Genomic DNA, 13,708 nt, shown 5'->3' on the forward strand with positions numbered 1-13,708 from the left:
GTACATTATTACTGTTCTAATTCCTGTTGGGGGAATTTGCAATAAAGAAACATAATCTCTATTGCTGGTGCATTGGGCTATAAAATATGATGTGGGCATTAAAAGAAAACCATATCCTCTGTGATGCTCAACATTTCACACTCACAAAGAAACTGAATTAGCAATTATCAGAACTTAGTAGCTCTAGTCCTCAGGGCTTCCATCTTATCCATCTTCATTTTCTGGACTAACAAGAGGGCACTCCAGAAGCTTTGCAGCCAGCATCTCAGCCTTGCCCAGGTGGGAGGATGCACTCAGTAGCTAGGCCAAAGAGAAGTGCTCTAAGACCAGCTAATTCTAGCTCTGCTGCCTATCTGTGTCCATGGCTATCCCTGCCTGCTAGTAATTCACTTGGGAAACAATGACTTGGGCAAAAGTACACACTGCAGGTAATAATACCTAGCAAGAGTTTGTTAAAACGTTCACTGCACAGTTGGGTTTAGATTTCCCTACAGTTTCTCTTAAACCTCAGTGGCAACTGTATTTGGAACATAGTCCAGATGATGATACATGGAATTGGATTTGATTGTTTCATGCAGTATGTGTGATCTCATTCATGATGTCATAGACAATTTGAAACAATAAAGCCAGCAAGTGTGAGGCAGCATCTAAGTCTCTTGCAAATGTGACAGATGCCAAGCGTTTAGGGAGACTGCTTAAATACCTAAAATAATGACTGTAAATTAGTACATAAGAACTTGCCCATACTGAGTCAGACCGAGGGGGCTATCAAATCCAGTATCCTGTTTCCAATAGTGGCAATCTAGGTCACAAATATCTAGCAGGATCCCAAACTAGATAAATGTCATGCCACTAATGCCAAGAGAAGTAGTGGCTTTTCTCAGGTCTGTCTAGTTAATAAGTTTATGGACTTCTTCAAGAACTTGTCCAAACCTTTTTTTAAACCCAGCTATGCTAATTGCCTTTACCACATCTTCTGGAAAAGTCAACTAGCTTAATTGTGCATTGCATGAAAAAGAATTTTCTCTGATTTGTTTTAAAATGTGCTATTTACTAACATCATGGAATGTCCCCTAGTTTTTATATTTGAAAGAGTAAATGACTGACTCACATTTCCTGTCCTATTCCACTTATGATTTTATAGACTTCTATCATAACCCCTTTCAGCTGTCTCTTCTCCAAGCTGAATAGTCCTAAATTCTTTAGCCTTTCCTTATAAGGGAACTGTTCCATTCCCTTTGTCATTTTGGTCGTCATCATAGTCCTATTTATTACACACTCTTCTAGCTGGTGAGATCAGTGCGTTACAGAACAGTTGAACAGTAACAATAACAGAAGGTTATGTCAAAGAGCAAAGAACAATGCAAGACATACATAACTAATCCTCAATGACAATATGGGAGACACAATTGAGTTTGGTTTCTTTGGGAGCAGGCACTGTTAGATGGGTATTTGGTAGCATGCAAAGTTGGTGAACCAGAATGTTCAGGGAGATTTGATTGGTCAGTTAGGTTGCAGCCAGGCCTTTGAGCGCTTTATAGGCCAGAACCAGGACTTTAAAAATGGAGCGGTGGGCGATCAGCAACCAGTGCAGGGACTTAAGCAGCAGTGTCACTGTCATACTTACTGGCATTGAGCATTGTCTGGGCTACAGCATTCTGGTTGAGCTGCAAGTGGTGGCTGAGTTTTTGGGAAGGGCCAATGTAGAGGGAATTGCAATATTCTAGATGGGAGATGACATAAGCATGTATGATGGTGGCATAAGCAGAGGCATCAAAGAGTAGGCAGAAATATTGAAGCTAGTACAAATGGAAAAAGGTGACTTTGGTAATGGAGCATATATGAGCTTCCATAGTGAGCTTGGAGTCTAGGATGGAACCCAGACTACAGACTTGGCAGCTGTATGGTATCATGGATCCTTCCGAAGCTAAATTAGAGGATATGGCAGTATGATCTAATTTACCATTCCAAAGAACTTCTGTTTTTTGAGGATTAAGCTTCAGTTTGTTTATATATAGCTAGTGTGTAGTCCTCATCAGGCAGGTATTCAGGTTTGGGATGATCAGGGTCATTATCCAGGGGTTAGAGGAGTTGAATGTCATTTGCATTGATCTGGAAAGGGATATTACGAGCCCTCATTAGCTTGCCCATTGAAGCCAGGTAAATATCAAAGAGAGTGGGGGAGAGAATAGAGCCTTGAGAGGTACCCTTTATGGAAGGGGATGGGGATGGGGGCGGAAGGAGTCCTGGTCTAGGGAGATGGTTCGAGTGCGGTTCTGGAGGAAGGACTTGAACCAGGCAAGGATCATGCCAGCGATTCCTAATTCTACCAGATAGAATATGAGGATCTCAAGGTCAGCTGTGCCAAATGCTGCTGAGAGATCCAATAACACTAGGAGAGCTTGTTGATCTTGGTCCTAGGTATAGATGCAAGTCATCTACCAGGGAGGGTTAGGGCTGTTTTAATACTGTGAAAATGTCTAAAGCCTGATTGGTGGGTATCCAATTTGTTAGTCGTGCGAAGGAGCTCTATTCTTGTAGGACTGCTTTTTCAATATGTTCTTGAAGAAAAATATTGGAGACTGGTTGAAAGTTATGGAGTTTTCCTGGGCCCAAGTTTGGTTTCTTCAGAGTGGGTCTAATTGCTGCCTGCTTAAAGGTTTTGGGTGCATGTCCTTCCATCAGTGAAATGTTTATGATGGCCTGTTTGAGTTAGGAAGGGCAAAAGTCTTCAGGACAGGCAGTAGGCTTGAGGTCTGTCAGGATGTAGTCCACTTCAACAAGAGACAAGGAGCAGAAGGAAGAGAGGGCATGACTGGTAGGATCTGGGTTAAGCTGGGCTGGGGAGGGGGGGGGACGGGGGACCTTGCTGTACCTTCTCCAGTTCAGCTATATCTCTTTTTAGATGTGGCAACCAGAATTGCACATGTTACTCTACAGGGGAGGCTCAAGAGGCAAGGAATGATGTGGTGCTCCCCTGCCCTGCCTCACTAGGGCATGGTACAGGTCAAATCATAAAGAGGAGGAGTTGCTCTTTCTAATCTGGCCCTTTCAGTGATTTGAAATGCTGCAGAAGGGGGAAAGCAGGGGTCAGGATATCCCAGAGGAGTGGCAAGTCCCAGTGATAATGTTTCTAGGAAGCTGACAACCCTGCCACACTCCCAGGAACCCTAAGATCTGCCTCCCACCTTTCTCCAGCATTTTTCCCTGTAAAGGCATTAGGCAGACTAGACCCTTTATAGCCTTATGCCTGCATGCCCCTGCCCTCACCACACACAATTAAAAATTCTGCATTTATAATAACCAATTTTACATGAAAAAGGACATTCAAAATATAGTCTTCTGAGGTAAAAATTCACAACATGTTATTATTTTAACATGTACTGCTGTGGTGCCAACCAGAAAACCCTGGAAAAAAATAAAAAACACACTTGCATGCATGTGGAATTATCTGTTGTACTGCATATTGGGTATGGGTTTTATCCTCAGAAAGCAAAGAGTAAACTGAATTACAAATAATAAATCTTCCATACTAAAAGGTAGGGATGTGAATCGGGCTTCGGACGATTGAAAATATCGTCGATATTTTCAAAATTGTCAGAAATCGGGGGCTCCCCTGAAATGATAGGAAAACCCCACGATATTGATCGTGCGGGTTCTCTTATCGTTTTGGGGGAGGGCAGGAAAAACGGCACCCAAAAATAACCCCTAAACCCACCCCGACCCTTTAAAATGAATCCCTTTGCTTCCCCCACCATCCTAACCCCCCAAAAAATATTTTACAGGTACCTGGTGGTCCAGTGGGGGTCCCGGGAGCGATCTCCCACTCCCTGGCCATCGGCTGCCACTAATCAAAATGGCGCCGATGGCCCTTTGCCCTTACCATGTGACAGGGTATCCGTGCCATTGGCCGGCCCCTGTCACATGGTAGGAGCACTGAATGGCCCGTGCCATTTTTAAAGATGGCGCCAGCCATCCAGTGCTCCCTCCATGTGATAGGGGCCGGCCAATGGCACGGATACCCTGTCACATGGTAAGGGCAAAGGCCATCGGCGCCATTTTTATTAGTGGCAGCCGATGGCCCGAGAGCGGGAGATCGCTCCTGGGACCCCCACTGGACCACCAGGTACCTGTAAAATGTTTTTTGGGGGGTCGGGAGGGTGGGGGAAGCAAAGCGATTAGTTTTAAAGGGTCGGGTGGGTTTTTTGTTTATCAGCTCGGGCGCAGCCGATAAACAAAACCGAGATCGGGCCTGATGGAAAAAAACCCCACATGTGAATCGGAACCGGAATCGGTTCGGATTCCGGTTCCGATTCACATCTCTACTAAAAAGAGCACTAACTCAAACAGTAAAAACTTTATCTATGAAAAGGCCACACTACAAATATTACACCATGTCTTAAATGCCAATACACCTCCTGTTAGGAAAACAGAACAAGCCAGGCTGCTATAGATTCCTACACAGAAACTACACAGTAGCAGGATACCTCACCTCAGACAGACCCTCACCAAATACAGAATAAAGAGACCATAAAACATAAACAAATATATAGACAAAAACTGAACTGTAAGCCACAATAAGCCAGGCTATATGCAGTGCAACAATGGAAAAATAGAAACAACATTCCTCATAAAACATCAAACAAAAGATTATAAAACAATCATAATAGTAAAACCATGCTAATACATTTCACCCCTTTCTTTTGCATCACTGAAGCGTATTTGAAACCCTCCATGATCAACCAATTTGACACACCAAAGTTATGACACTACCCGAAACAGCTTCCCAAATATTCTTTACTTGCACATGCCTTATAATTTAACCTTTGTTTTTTTCTTCTAGTACATAACCTATGTTTATAATATAATCTATGTTTTATATTACACTATTGTTCTATACTTATACCCTTGTTACCCTTGAAAAATATCCTTGTTACATTGGATTTTTCTACCAGCCTATTACAAGAAACCCACCCCCTTCAATAATTAACACCACACCTCTTGTATCATATAACCTTTATATCATATTACCTTGTATCATATAACCTATTGTATCATATAATCTTGTATCATATAACCTTTCCGACCTCCACAACTCACCTACGCAAAATCTTTAATCATGTTAACCCAATGTAAAAAACCTTTGTAAACTGTTGTGATGGCAATACCGAACGACGGTATGTAAAACTCTATAAATAAATAAAATTTTAAAAAAGAATAAAAAGAATAAATGTTTCAAAACAGCTGATAAACAGAACATCCAATAATTAAAATGTTATATGAAAATTATAATAATTTTCCTAAACACCAATAAAATATTTCATAATAGTAAACACATTAAATAGCATGTAATAATTAAAACTAGTAAGAATAAAAAAAAATCTCTCTTTCTATAACTGGGAACATTTTTTGATTTCCAGTCATCCTGGATTAGTGTGGAGTGGGGGTAAGGAGGGGAGAGCAGGGGAACTTTCTCTTCCCTCTCCCTCTCACTTGAGTTCTTTCATACTTACATGTGCTCACATATACACAAATGCTCTCTCATACATACACATGCTCTCCTACATACATATGTTCTCATACTTGCTCTTTCATACACATGCACTAAAACACTTGATCTTTCACACACACACACACATACAAACACACACACACAAAATGCTCTTACACATGCTCATGCTCTGTTACACACATAGATGCTCTGTCAAATACACATGCAGATGCTCTCGCATACACAGATGTTCTCTCATACATACACTCGCTTTCACCCACTCACATAGATGCTCTCACACATGTTCACACACACACGTGTTGTCACACACAGATGCTCTCTCTCACTAAATCCATGCTTTCACACATCCACACATGCTGTCCATCAGGCTCAGTCTCCCCTTTCTGTTTTGGGAGGGATGAACTGACAGGTAGACAGGGCCTCTTATTTTCTTCTGCCACAGTTGGGCCTCTTCTTTTCTTTGGCTGCCTGCGGAACCCCTTCACTTCCTTCTGCTGCTGGTGGGTTGGTCTCCACTAGTGGTGCTCAAGGCCTGCTTTCTTTCTCCTGCCACCAGTGGGTTGTGCTCCACCAGCAGCCACGAAGCCTCTTATCTTCCTCTTGCTGCCAATGGGTTGGGCTGCACTTGTGCCCATGAAGCCTCTTATTTATTTATATATCAAATTTTTTTATACCGCACAACAGTAGGCTGATTAAGGCAGTTTACAATGATAAAATACAATACAATAAAGCAGAAAAATCTTAAAAACCTAAAAATCTAGTTAAGAAATGGAAATAATGCCTTCAATTTTTCTAAAAGTCAAATAATTTGCCTTCAATCTGATATCCACTGGCACTGAGTTCCAACATTCTGGCCCAAATACTGAAAATGTCCTTTTTTTTTAGCCCTCTTTTTTCACGTGCCTCACTCCAGGGACCATAAACAATGGTCTTTCTGATGAACGCAAAATCCACTTTGGCACATATCATCTCTGAACTCTATCTGTTAAATTCTTGCACCCTTGGCCTGACTGATCTTAAACATTAAAGTCATGATCTTAAATATGATCCTCTCCTTAATAGGTAACCAATGCAACTCCACCAACAGTGGTTTAGCACTGGTTCGTCTTGGGCAGCCAAACACCAGCCTGGCTGCCGTGTTCTGCATCACTAGGAGGCGCTGTAAATTTTTCATAACAAAACTCCATTAAAATAGTCAAAAATCGGCATGACCAATGCCTGTTCTGAATACCTCAAAACTCACACTGTTCCTTATTTTCCTCAATTGTCTCAACTTTAAAAATACTCGCCTCACAACCAAAGAAATATGAGGTCTATATGTTAATTTGTCATCATATTGAACTCCCAGATTCCGAACTTCCAAAGTATTGCTACTATTCTTTTTACCAGCCTTCAACCCCAAAGTTCTGTCAGGGTTCATGTTAGAAAAGGCCATCCACTCTGTTTTACACTCATTCAAAAGCAATTCATTCTCTCATAATCAATTCCCCAAAAATTGTAATCCCTCTTGAATCTTACCTATAGACACCTCTTCCTCCTGTCACCAGCGGGTTAGGTTCTGGCGGCACATGGGGTCTCCTCTTTCGTTTGCTTGCAGGGAAGTGGAAACCCTGCCGACGTTTAGCTAAATATGTATCAAGTGGCAGAGTGAGGTGGCCACCGGGTGTTGTGGAGTGCACTTTTTGCTGCTCCAAAATTTTGTCACCTGAGGCGGCTGCCTAACCCTACCTCATAGAACCACCCCTGTATTCTAAGTGTGGTCTCACCATGGAACAGTGCAAAGGTATTATGACATTCTCTGTTTTATTCTTTATTCTTTTCCTAATAATTCCCAAAATTCTGTTTGCTTTTTTTGATTGCCACCCCACATTGAGCCAAGGATTTCAAAGTATTGTTCTCAATGATGCCCAGATCGATTTCCTGGGTTATAAGACCTAATGTTGAACTACAGTGTGGGATATTTTTCCTCATGTGCATCACTTTGCCCTTGTACATATTACATTTAATTTGCCATTTGGATGCCCAATCTCCCAGTCTCGCAAGTTCTTCCTGTAACTTTTCATAATCTGCTTGTGATTTCACTACTCGGGATTTTATATCATCTGCAAATTTGATCACCTCACTTATCATTCCCTTTTCCAGATAATTTATAAATATATTTAAAAGCATCAGTCCCAGTAAAGTAAGAAAGGAAGAGTGAACATCCTATAGTTTGCTTTGTGTTCTTTTGAAAAGTAATCTTACATAAAGAAGCAGAGATTTCTAACCCTAATTTATAGCTAGAAATAATTTGGGGATGATCTCAATCTTTCAGCTGGACAAATAGACTGTATATGATGCCAAACCAGACCTGATAAGTGAAAAGTCTTGAATAATGTCTTTAACCATTTCGAGGTTTTTCTGCATGTTCAGTATCCTGTTGATCTTTGATAATGTGGAAATTGAGTGTGATGTATTTGGGTATCCATGAATGTGATTTTATGGTCTAGAAAAGTTATGTGGCAAAGTTTTTCCACTGAATGCAGCTGTGACAGAGTGTTTCTTCCATTTCAGGTAGTGGTTTTTCAGACATACACAAATCAATCTAAAATTCCCATTGAAGCAAAATATGTCTTTCCTTTGGATGGCACTGCAGCTGTATGTGGATTTGAAGCGTTCATCAATGGAAAACATATCATAGGCGAGGTAAATCTAATAAAACATATGATGGTGGTGCCTTGTTTTTGCACTTAAAGGGATTCTTTCTATCTAGCATGCAGAGCCTTGTGACACATGGAAAGGCAGAACTTTTCATCTTTGGGAGAGTTTTTGTATTATGCAAGACCTTTCTTTTTACGTCCTTTCCATCCTTCTGTTTTCACAAGAGTTACTGACTGTTTCTGTTGCAGGGTATCTTCCCAGGTCAAAACAATGACCATTTGTCCACTTTTTTTCTCCCTAAAATTTCAATTTATCCAAAATCAGTACTTAGAGAATAACTTTCTGCGGGCGATTTTTCTTAATATGGCAAATAAAAACCAGTAGAAAGAAGCCTCTGTTCTAGCCCTAAGGCATTTCTTACAGGAAAATTGCCAACTTTGTCCCTCCTTCCTACATAGCACCCCAAATGGTTCACTGACATGGAAAAGTCTGATGTCCCCTTAAGGACCTACCTCCACACAAACGTTTCACGGAGTTAGATCAAGACATTTCAAGGGAGAGAGAGACACAAATACAAACTTCAACACACATAGACATCAGTGCTGTCTGACAAGCCTCTGTTCAGATAGTTCTGAGACTAATGCTTGGATCCTGTGATTGAAAAAAAACATTCTGAAACCTTTTGCATAATACTTATAACCATTGTACAGTGCTGCATACATCCAGTAGCACTATAAAAAATTATAAGTAATGAGGTATAATAGGTTCCTGGCCAAAAGAGCTTATAAAATGGGTACATGAGGCATTGGGAAATGATGTGATTTCTTCAACGTTCACAAGGAGCATCAGTGGGAGAATCAGGATTTGAACTCTGGTTTCCCTGGTTCTGAGTCTGCTGTGCTTACCACCAGGCCATGCCTCTTCCTCACATCTTTTACGAATGTATTATAAACATTTTTTACATGTGCCATTAGGGCAGCTTCTACTCTAAATTACAGGGAGGGCAATTTTCCAAGCTATTTTTGTGGGTAAAGCAGTGTTTTATCCAAGGAAATGAGGTGCTTGAAAATTGTCCCCTCCCGCCTTTATCCTTTCCTATTGGTAAAAGCACTTGTGGTGTTTGTAGTGTGTACTTGCAGCAAAAAAGGGGCGGGGTGAGGTCAGAGGAGGGAAAGTAGGTACAGGGCTTTCATTTTGAAAGCCCTACATATATATTTGCATCCACTTTAAAAAGGCTGAAAATGTGCATAGGTACCAAGTAGCTGTTGCATGACACTGGCCCGAATTCCCCCCCCCCCCCCATAGACAATCCACACAGCCATTCTGAAAATTGCCCCTAACACATTATGGAGGCAATTTGCAAAGGGATTTCTGGCTGGAGGTCTGGAGAATGTGGGCAGGGGAGAAGGCTGACTTCTGGGTCCAGTACTGGCAGAGTTCTGGGCTGCTCTCCGCTCCTCACTGCCTCAGACTGCGCATCCATTCAATCCCAGGCAGGGCGTCCCTTCTCTCCAGTCTCATAGCCACACCTTGTCTCCCTCCTTGATAGCAGGGGGTGCTGAGCTGCTTTGGGTTTGCCTTGTTTCTCCTTATTTCCCCCTCGGTCTTATACTTTTCAGCTGATAAATATGCATAAGCTCAAGCATAATCATGTGATGAGTGGAGGGTCTTTGCCACATTGCAGCTCTTTTCCCCCTCCACATTTCTTTGGGTGGGGTCCTGCCACATATGCCAAGCTGTATGCCAGAGTCAGCATTTCTCCATTTCAGAGTGCTCCCCCTTCTTCCAAGGATGGGGGTCCACATGTGACCTTTGGAGTTCCCATGGCCAGTCCATGACTCCTGCTTATGAGCTTAAGTGGCTGTATTGTCCCTCTGCTTTGGTTTTATTTACACAGGCTCTTACAAACAGGCAGATCTTGATAAATATACTTCAGTTCTGGTTTACAGTTCTCATCTGGCCAAAATTTCTTTTCTTTAGCTGTGACAAAGTTTTAGTCTGTCAGCACACTGGTCTGCATACGTCTTTGGCTATTATGATTCATATTTGGTGCTTTCAGTGATAAAACATGGTATAGCTCCCTATATTTCCCCCTTCTTAAATGGGATGAGCCAGCAATGGAGCTTATTACTGCTTAAGCCTAACTATCAGGTTACTATGCAAGCCTCAGCTGTATGATATGTATGACCACCAATGATGACATCATCAACATGAGGTAGGAATAATACCACAATAATAATAGTCATGGTACTTATAAAGAATTATAATAGTAATAATAGAATGGGAGTAATGTAATAATGTAATAGAATAACAGTGAATAAAATCATTGTTATAATGAGGAAAGGCAAAAAGTATAAATATAATGAAGGAAAATAAGTGGGGAATAGTAACAGGAAATATATAAAAGGATAAAAAGAAATAAGGAAATAATGAAGTTCTCACGTGGTGCATGCTGTAGAAATATGAGGTAGGGACATCATCTCAGACATAAGGTAAGTATATGTGTGTGCAACCCTCTTTTCCCTAGTCTGGAAAGTGACGGTGGGATCACTGATTGTCCGGTGCCTCATATAGTTCCAGAGATGGGGGCTGTGGGAGATTTTGCAAGTGCATAGCTTTACAGCAAGACCTTTCCCTCTTTTAAAGAGGGTCATTGAAAATAGCAGTTGGGCCATGATCACCATGGCTAGGGCAGGTAAGGCATAAGACAGGATATAGTCAGTTTGTAAAATATCTTCATCTCTGGAATCATAGTTGTAGTCAGCACTTTCTGCTGTGTCTTGGACTACAGACTACAGACAGTTCCACAGTGTGAGAGTCTTTATAGCCTAAAAGATATAACAGGTTTTCATCAAAGTTGGTTTCATGGCCCTGAAACACGTCCAGGATTTCTACCTCTATGGGAACCGGGTCTGGTTCTAGGTAGTATAAGAGCACACCCCCTACAGTAACTATTGAGTTCTTAGGTACTGTGAGTAAAGAAACATTACTGGGTAAGGAAATCTTACTGATAAAATCATGCATTTTAGAAATAGCAAGCTCTGTCAGTGGGTTGCTAACTAACCAAACATTATTTACAACAGCAACCTTTGTTTCAGAGAATTCATCATACTTTGTCATGGTAATCTTACATTTCTCTCAGACATTGTCTGAGTACAAACCACACAGAGCTTCTGTAGTAATCTTTAGGAAAGGCTTACCAGGACATAACCAATGTATGTCCTTTGTTTGTTGGCATAGGTCTAAATTAGGAACTAAATATTGCTGTGGGTTGTCACTCTGATAGGCTAGAAGGGCAGGGGTGTCCACACGTAGGTAAAATTGTCCAGGTATCTACATTAATTACTTATTTCAATTGGTAAATATTCTCAGGTAAAATGTCCACATACAGAGGTATGGAATTACCCATATGATAAGCAATCTGGACCTGGACAGGCTCGATGTTACTTTGGGTAATTTTAGCGAAAGCATCTGTAATGACATCTGGAGAGACTGAATAAGTTAGGAATATTTATTTCATTAAGTTACTCATGCTGTTATCAAGCTCTCTAAACAAGTCATTGGTGAGTGCTTGAATGTGCTGGATAAAAGTGAGCTCCTTGCTCAGCACAGTTTTAATGGTGGTATTGTCCTCTCGGTTATGCTCAGTTGCTTGAGAATGTAGGTTAACCAAGGTGACAATGTTACTTAGTGTTTTACCCTGAGAAGTTAATTGTTCTTGTTGGTGTCATATCTGTTTAGAGATACTCTTCATATCATCCTGTAATTCTTTAACAGTGTTCTACAAATTTTTTTATGGAAACTGTGTTTGCAATGGACATTGATGCACCAAAGAGGGAACCCAGGACAGAAAAGATAATGGCTCCAGCAATTACTCCAATAAACCTTTTGGGTTGATCTAAGATTTTTAATGGACTGGATCATCATTTTGTCCAATTGGTTAAGAATGTTCTGAACGTTCTGAATAGCATATTTCAGATGATCCGTGAACCAAACTTTAATTGCAGGCAAATGCATGTTAGTGAGGTTAAAATGTTTCTGGATCATATGTTGGGGGTCCAGCAACACAATGTGGGTGTCAATCTGGAACTGCGTGATTAGGAAGCCAGGGATATCTTGCATCACGATGCCGGAGGAGGGACCAGGCTCAACCCGCTTGGCAGCTTCTGCTCCTGTCATCAGCAGCACTAGGATTATCGCCCTCAGGGATCAATTCTTCATCTGAAAAACAGTAGAGAACTACTCGTCTGCTTTATTGTTAATGTCAATGTCACTGGGCACAGCATTTTGATCCACATATTTACGAGAGTGACAAGGTCTGAGCTGGTTAATATGGACCCATTTAAGGACATCTTCACCATCAGGATTTGTCTTAATTCGAATAAGATTCGCAACTGGTGAGACTTTATCCACAATTACAAAAGGCCCTTTCCAGCTGGGCAAAAATGTGCTTTCTTTGGCTTTGTTTTTACTGTAATTATAATAAAAGACCTTGTCTCAAATGCTATACTCTTTAGAGGTAGCTTTTAAATCATAATAGGCTTTTCTACCTCTGATATTTGTCTCCAAATTCTTTTGGGCAAAGGCAAAAGTGTTTTGTAAATGTTTCCGCAGATGGGTAACATATTCATGTGCAGTTGTAGCACTAGCCAAATTAGCATCCTGTGTCTTGTAAAGCAAATGCATAGGTAAGGACATTTCTCTTCCTGTCATCATCTCAAATGGAGAGAACCCTGTAGTACGGTGCGGTGTGATTCAGATAGCCATTAACACTAGGGGTAATTTGATATCCCAGTCCTTACCTGATGGGACACATTCTTCTTTAGAATGCTAATTATAGTTTTCTGTGTTCTCTTTACTTGTCTTGACGATTGGGGGTGATATGATACCCCCAGTTTCCACATATGCTTAATTACCTGTCCAGTAAATATGGGCCTTGATTTGAGTCTACTTTCATAGGCAAACCCCAGCGACTGAACACATGATTCAAGAGTTGGGTGGCAGTGGTCAGCAGTGTTGTTTTGGGCAGGTATGCACTCTATCTGCTTAGTAAACAGGCAGATCACTGTGAGCATATATTTGTTACCTCTAGAGGATCTGAAAACAGGCGTGACTCAATCTATTTGAATATCAGACCAGGGCATCTCTGGTCAGTGAGGGCACTCTGTGTGCAGTTGAAGTGGCCTGGAACCTGAAGCAGGTGAGACAACCTTTTGTGTATGACTTCACATCCTGGTACATGTGCGGCTAATAGGCTACTTGTTTCAGGGCATCATAAGTGATCTGATCATCTTGGTGTCCGGCATATGGCTCATTTTGGGCATGCTGTAGCATGATTCCCCTATGGGACTGTGGGACTATCTACCTTATGATTCCCTTCTTACTGGTCTGTTTCAGTAAATCTTTTACTATCTGAAACTGATTTCTAGAAGCATAGAGCCATAAGTCCTTATCTGTCTGAAAAGTCTGCTTCGGTGAGGGGATTTGCATCAGGAGTCTGAATGAAGGCATAGAACTTTCCTAGGGTAGGTTCTCCATTCTGGGCATTCACTAGGT

The 13,708-nt window shown here is 41.3% G+C and overlaps 1 protein-coding gene across 3 annotated transcripts in view; it reads left to right on the top strand.

Annotated features, from left to right (window-relative positions):
• PARP4 (poly(ADP-ribose) polymerase family member 4) overlaps nucleotides 1–13,708 on the top strand; it is a 376,732-nt gene that overhangs the window by 94,538 nt on the left and 268,486 nt on the right. For all 3 annotated transcript variants that reach the window (XM_029602495.1, XM_029602494.1, XM_029602496.1), the window contains exon 16: nucleotides 8,066–8,197. In XM_029602495.1, the coding sequence (XP_029458355.1) occupies nucleotides 8,066–8,197 (132 nt within the window). The remainder of the gene's footprint in view (nucleotides 1–8,065; nucleotides 8,198–13,708) is intronic.

Source organism: Rhinatrema bivittatum, chromosome 5 (genome assembly GCF_901001135.1).
Source record: "Rhinatrema bivittatum chromosome 5, aRhiBiv1.1, whole genome shotgun sequence".
Classification (NCBI taxonomy): domain Eukaryota; kingdom Metazoa; phylum Chordata; class Amphibia; order Gymnophiona; family Rhinatrematidae; genus Rhinatrema; species Rhinatrema bivittatum.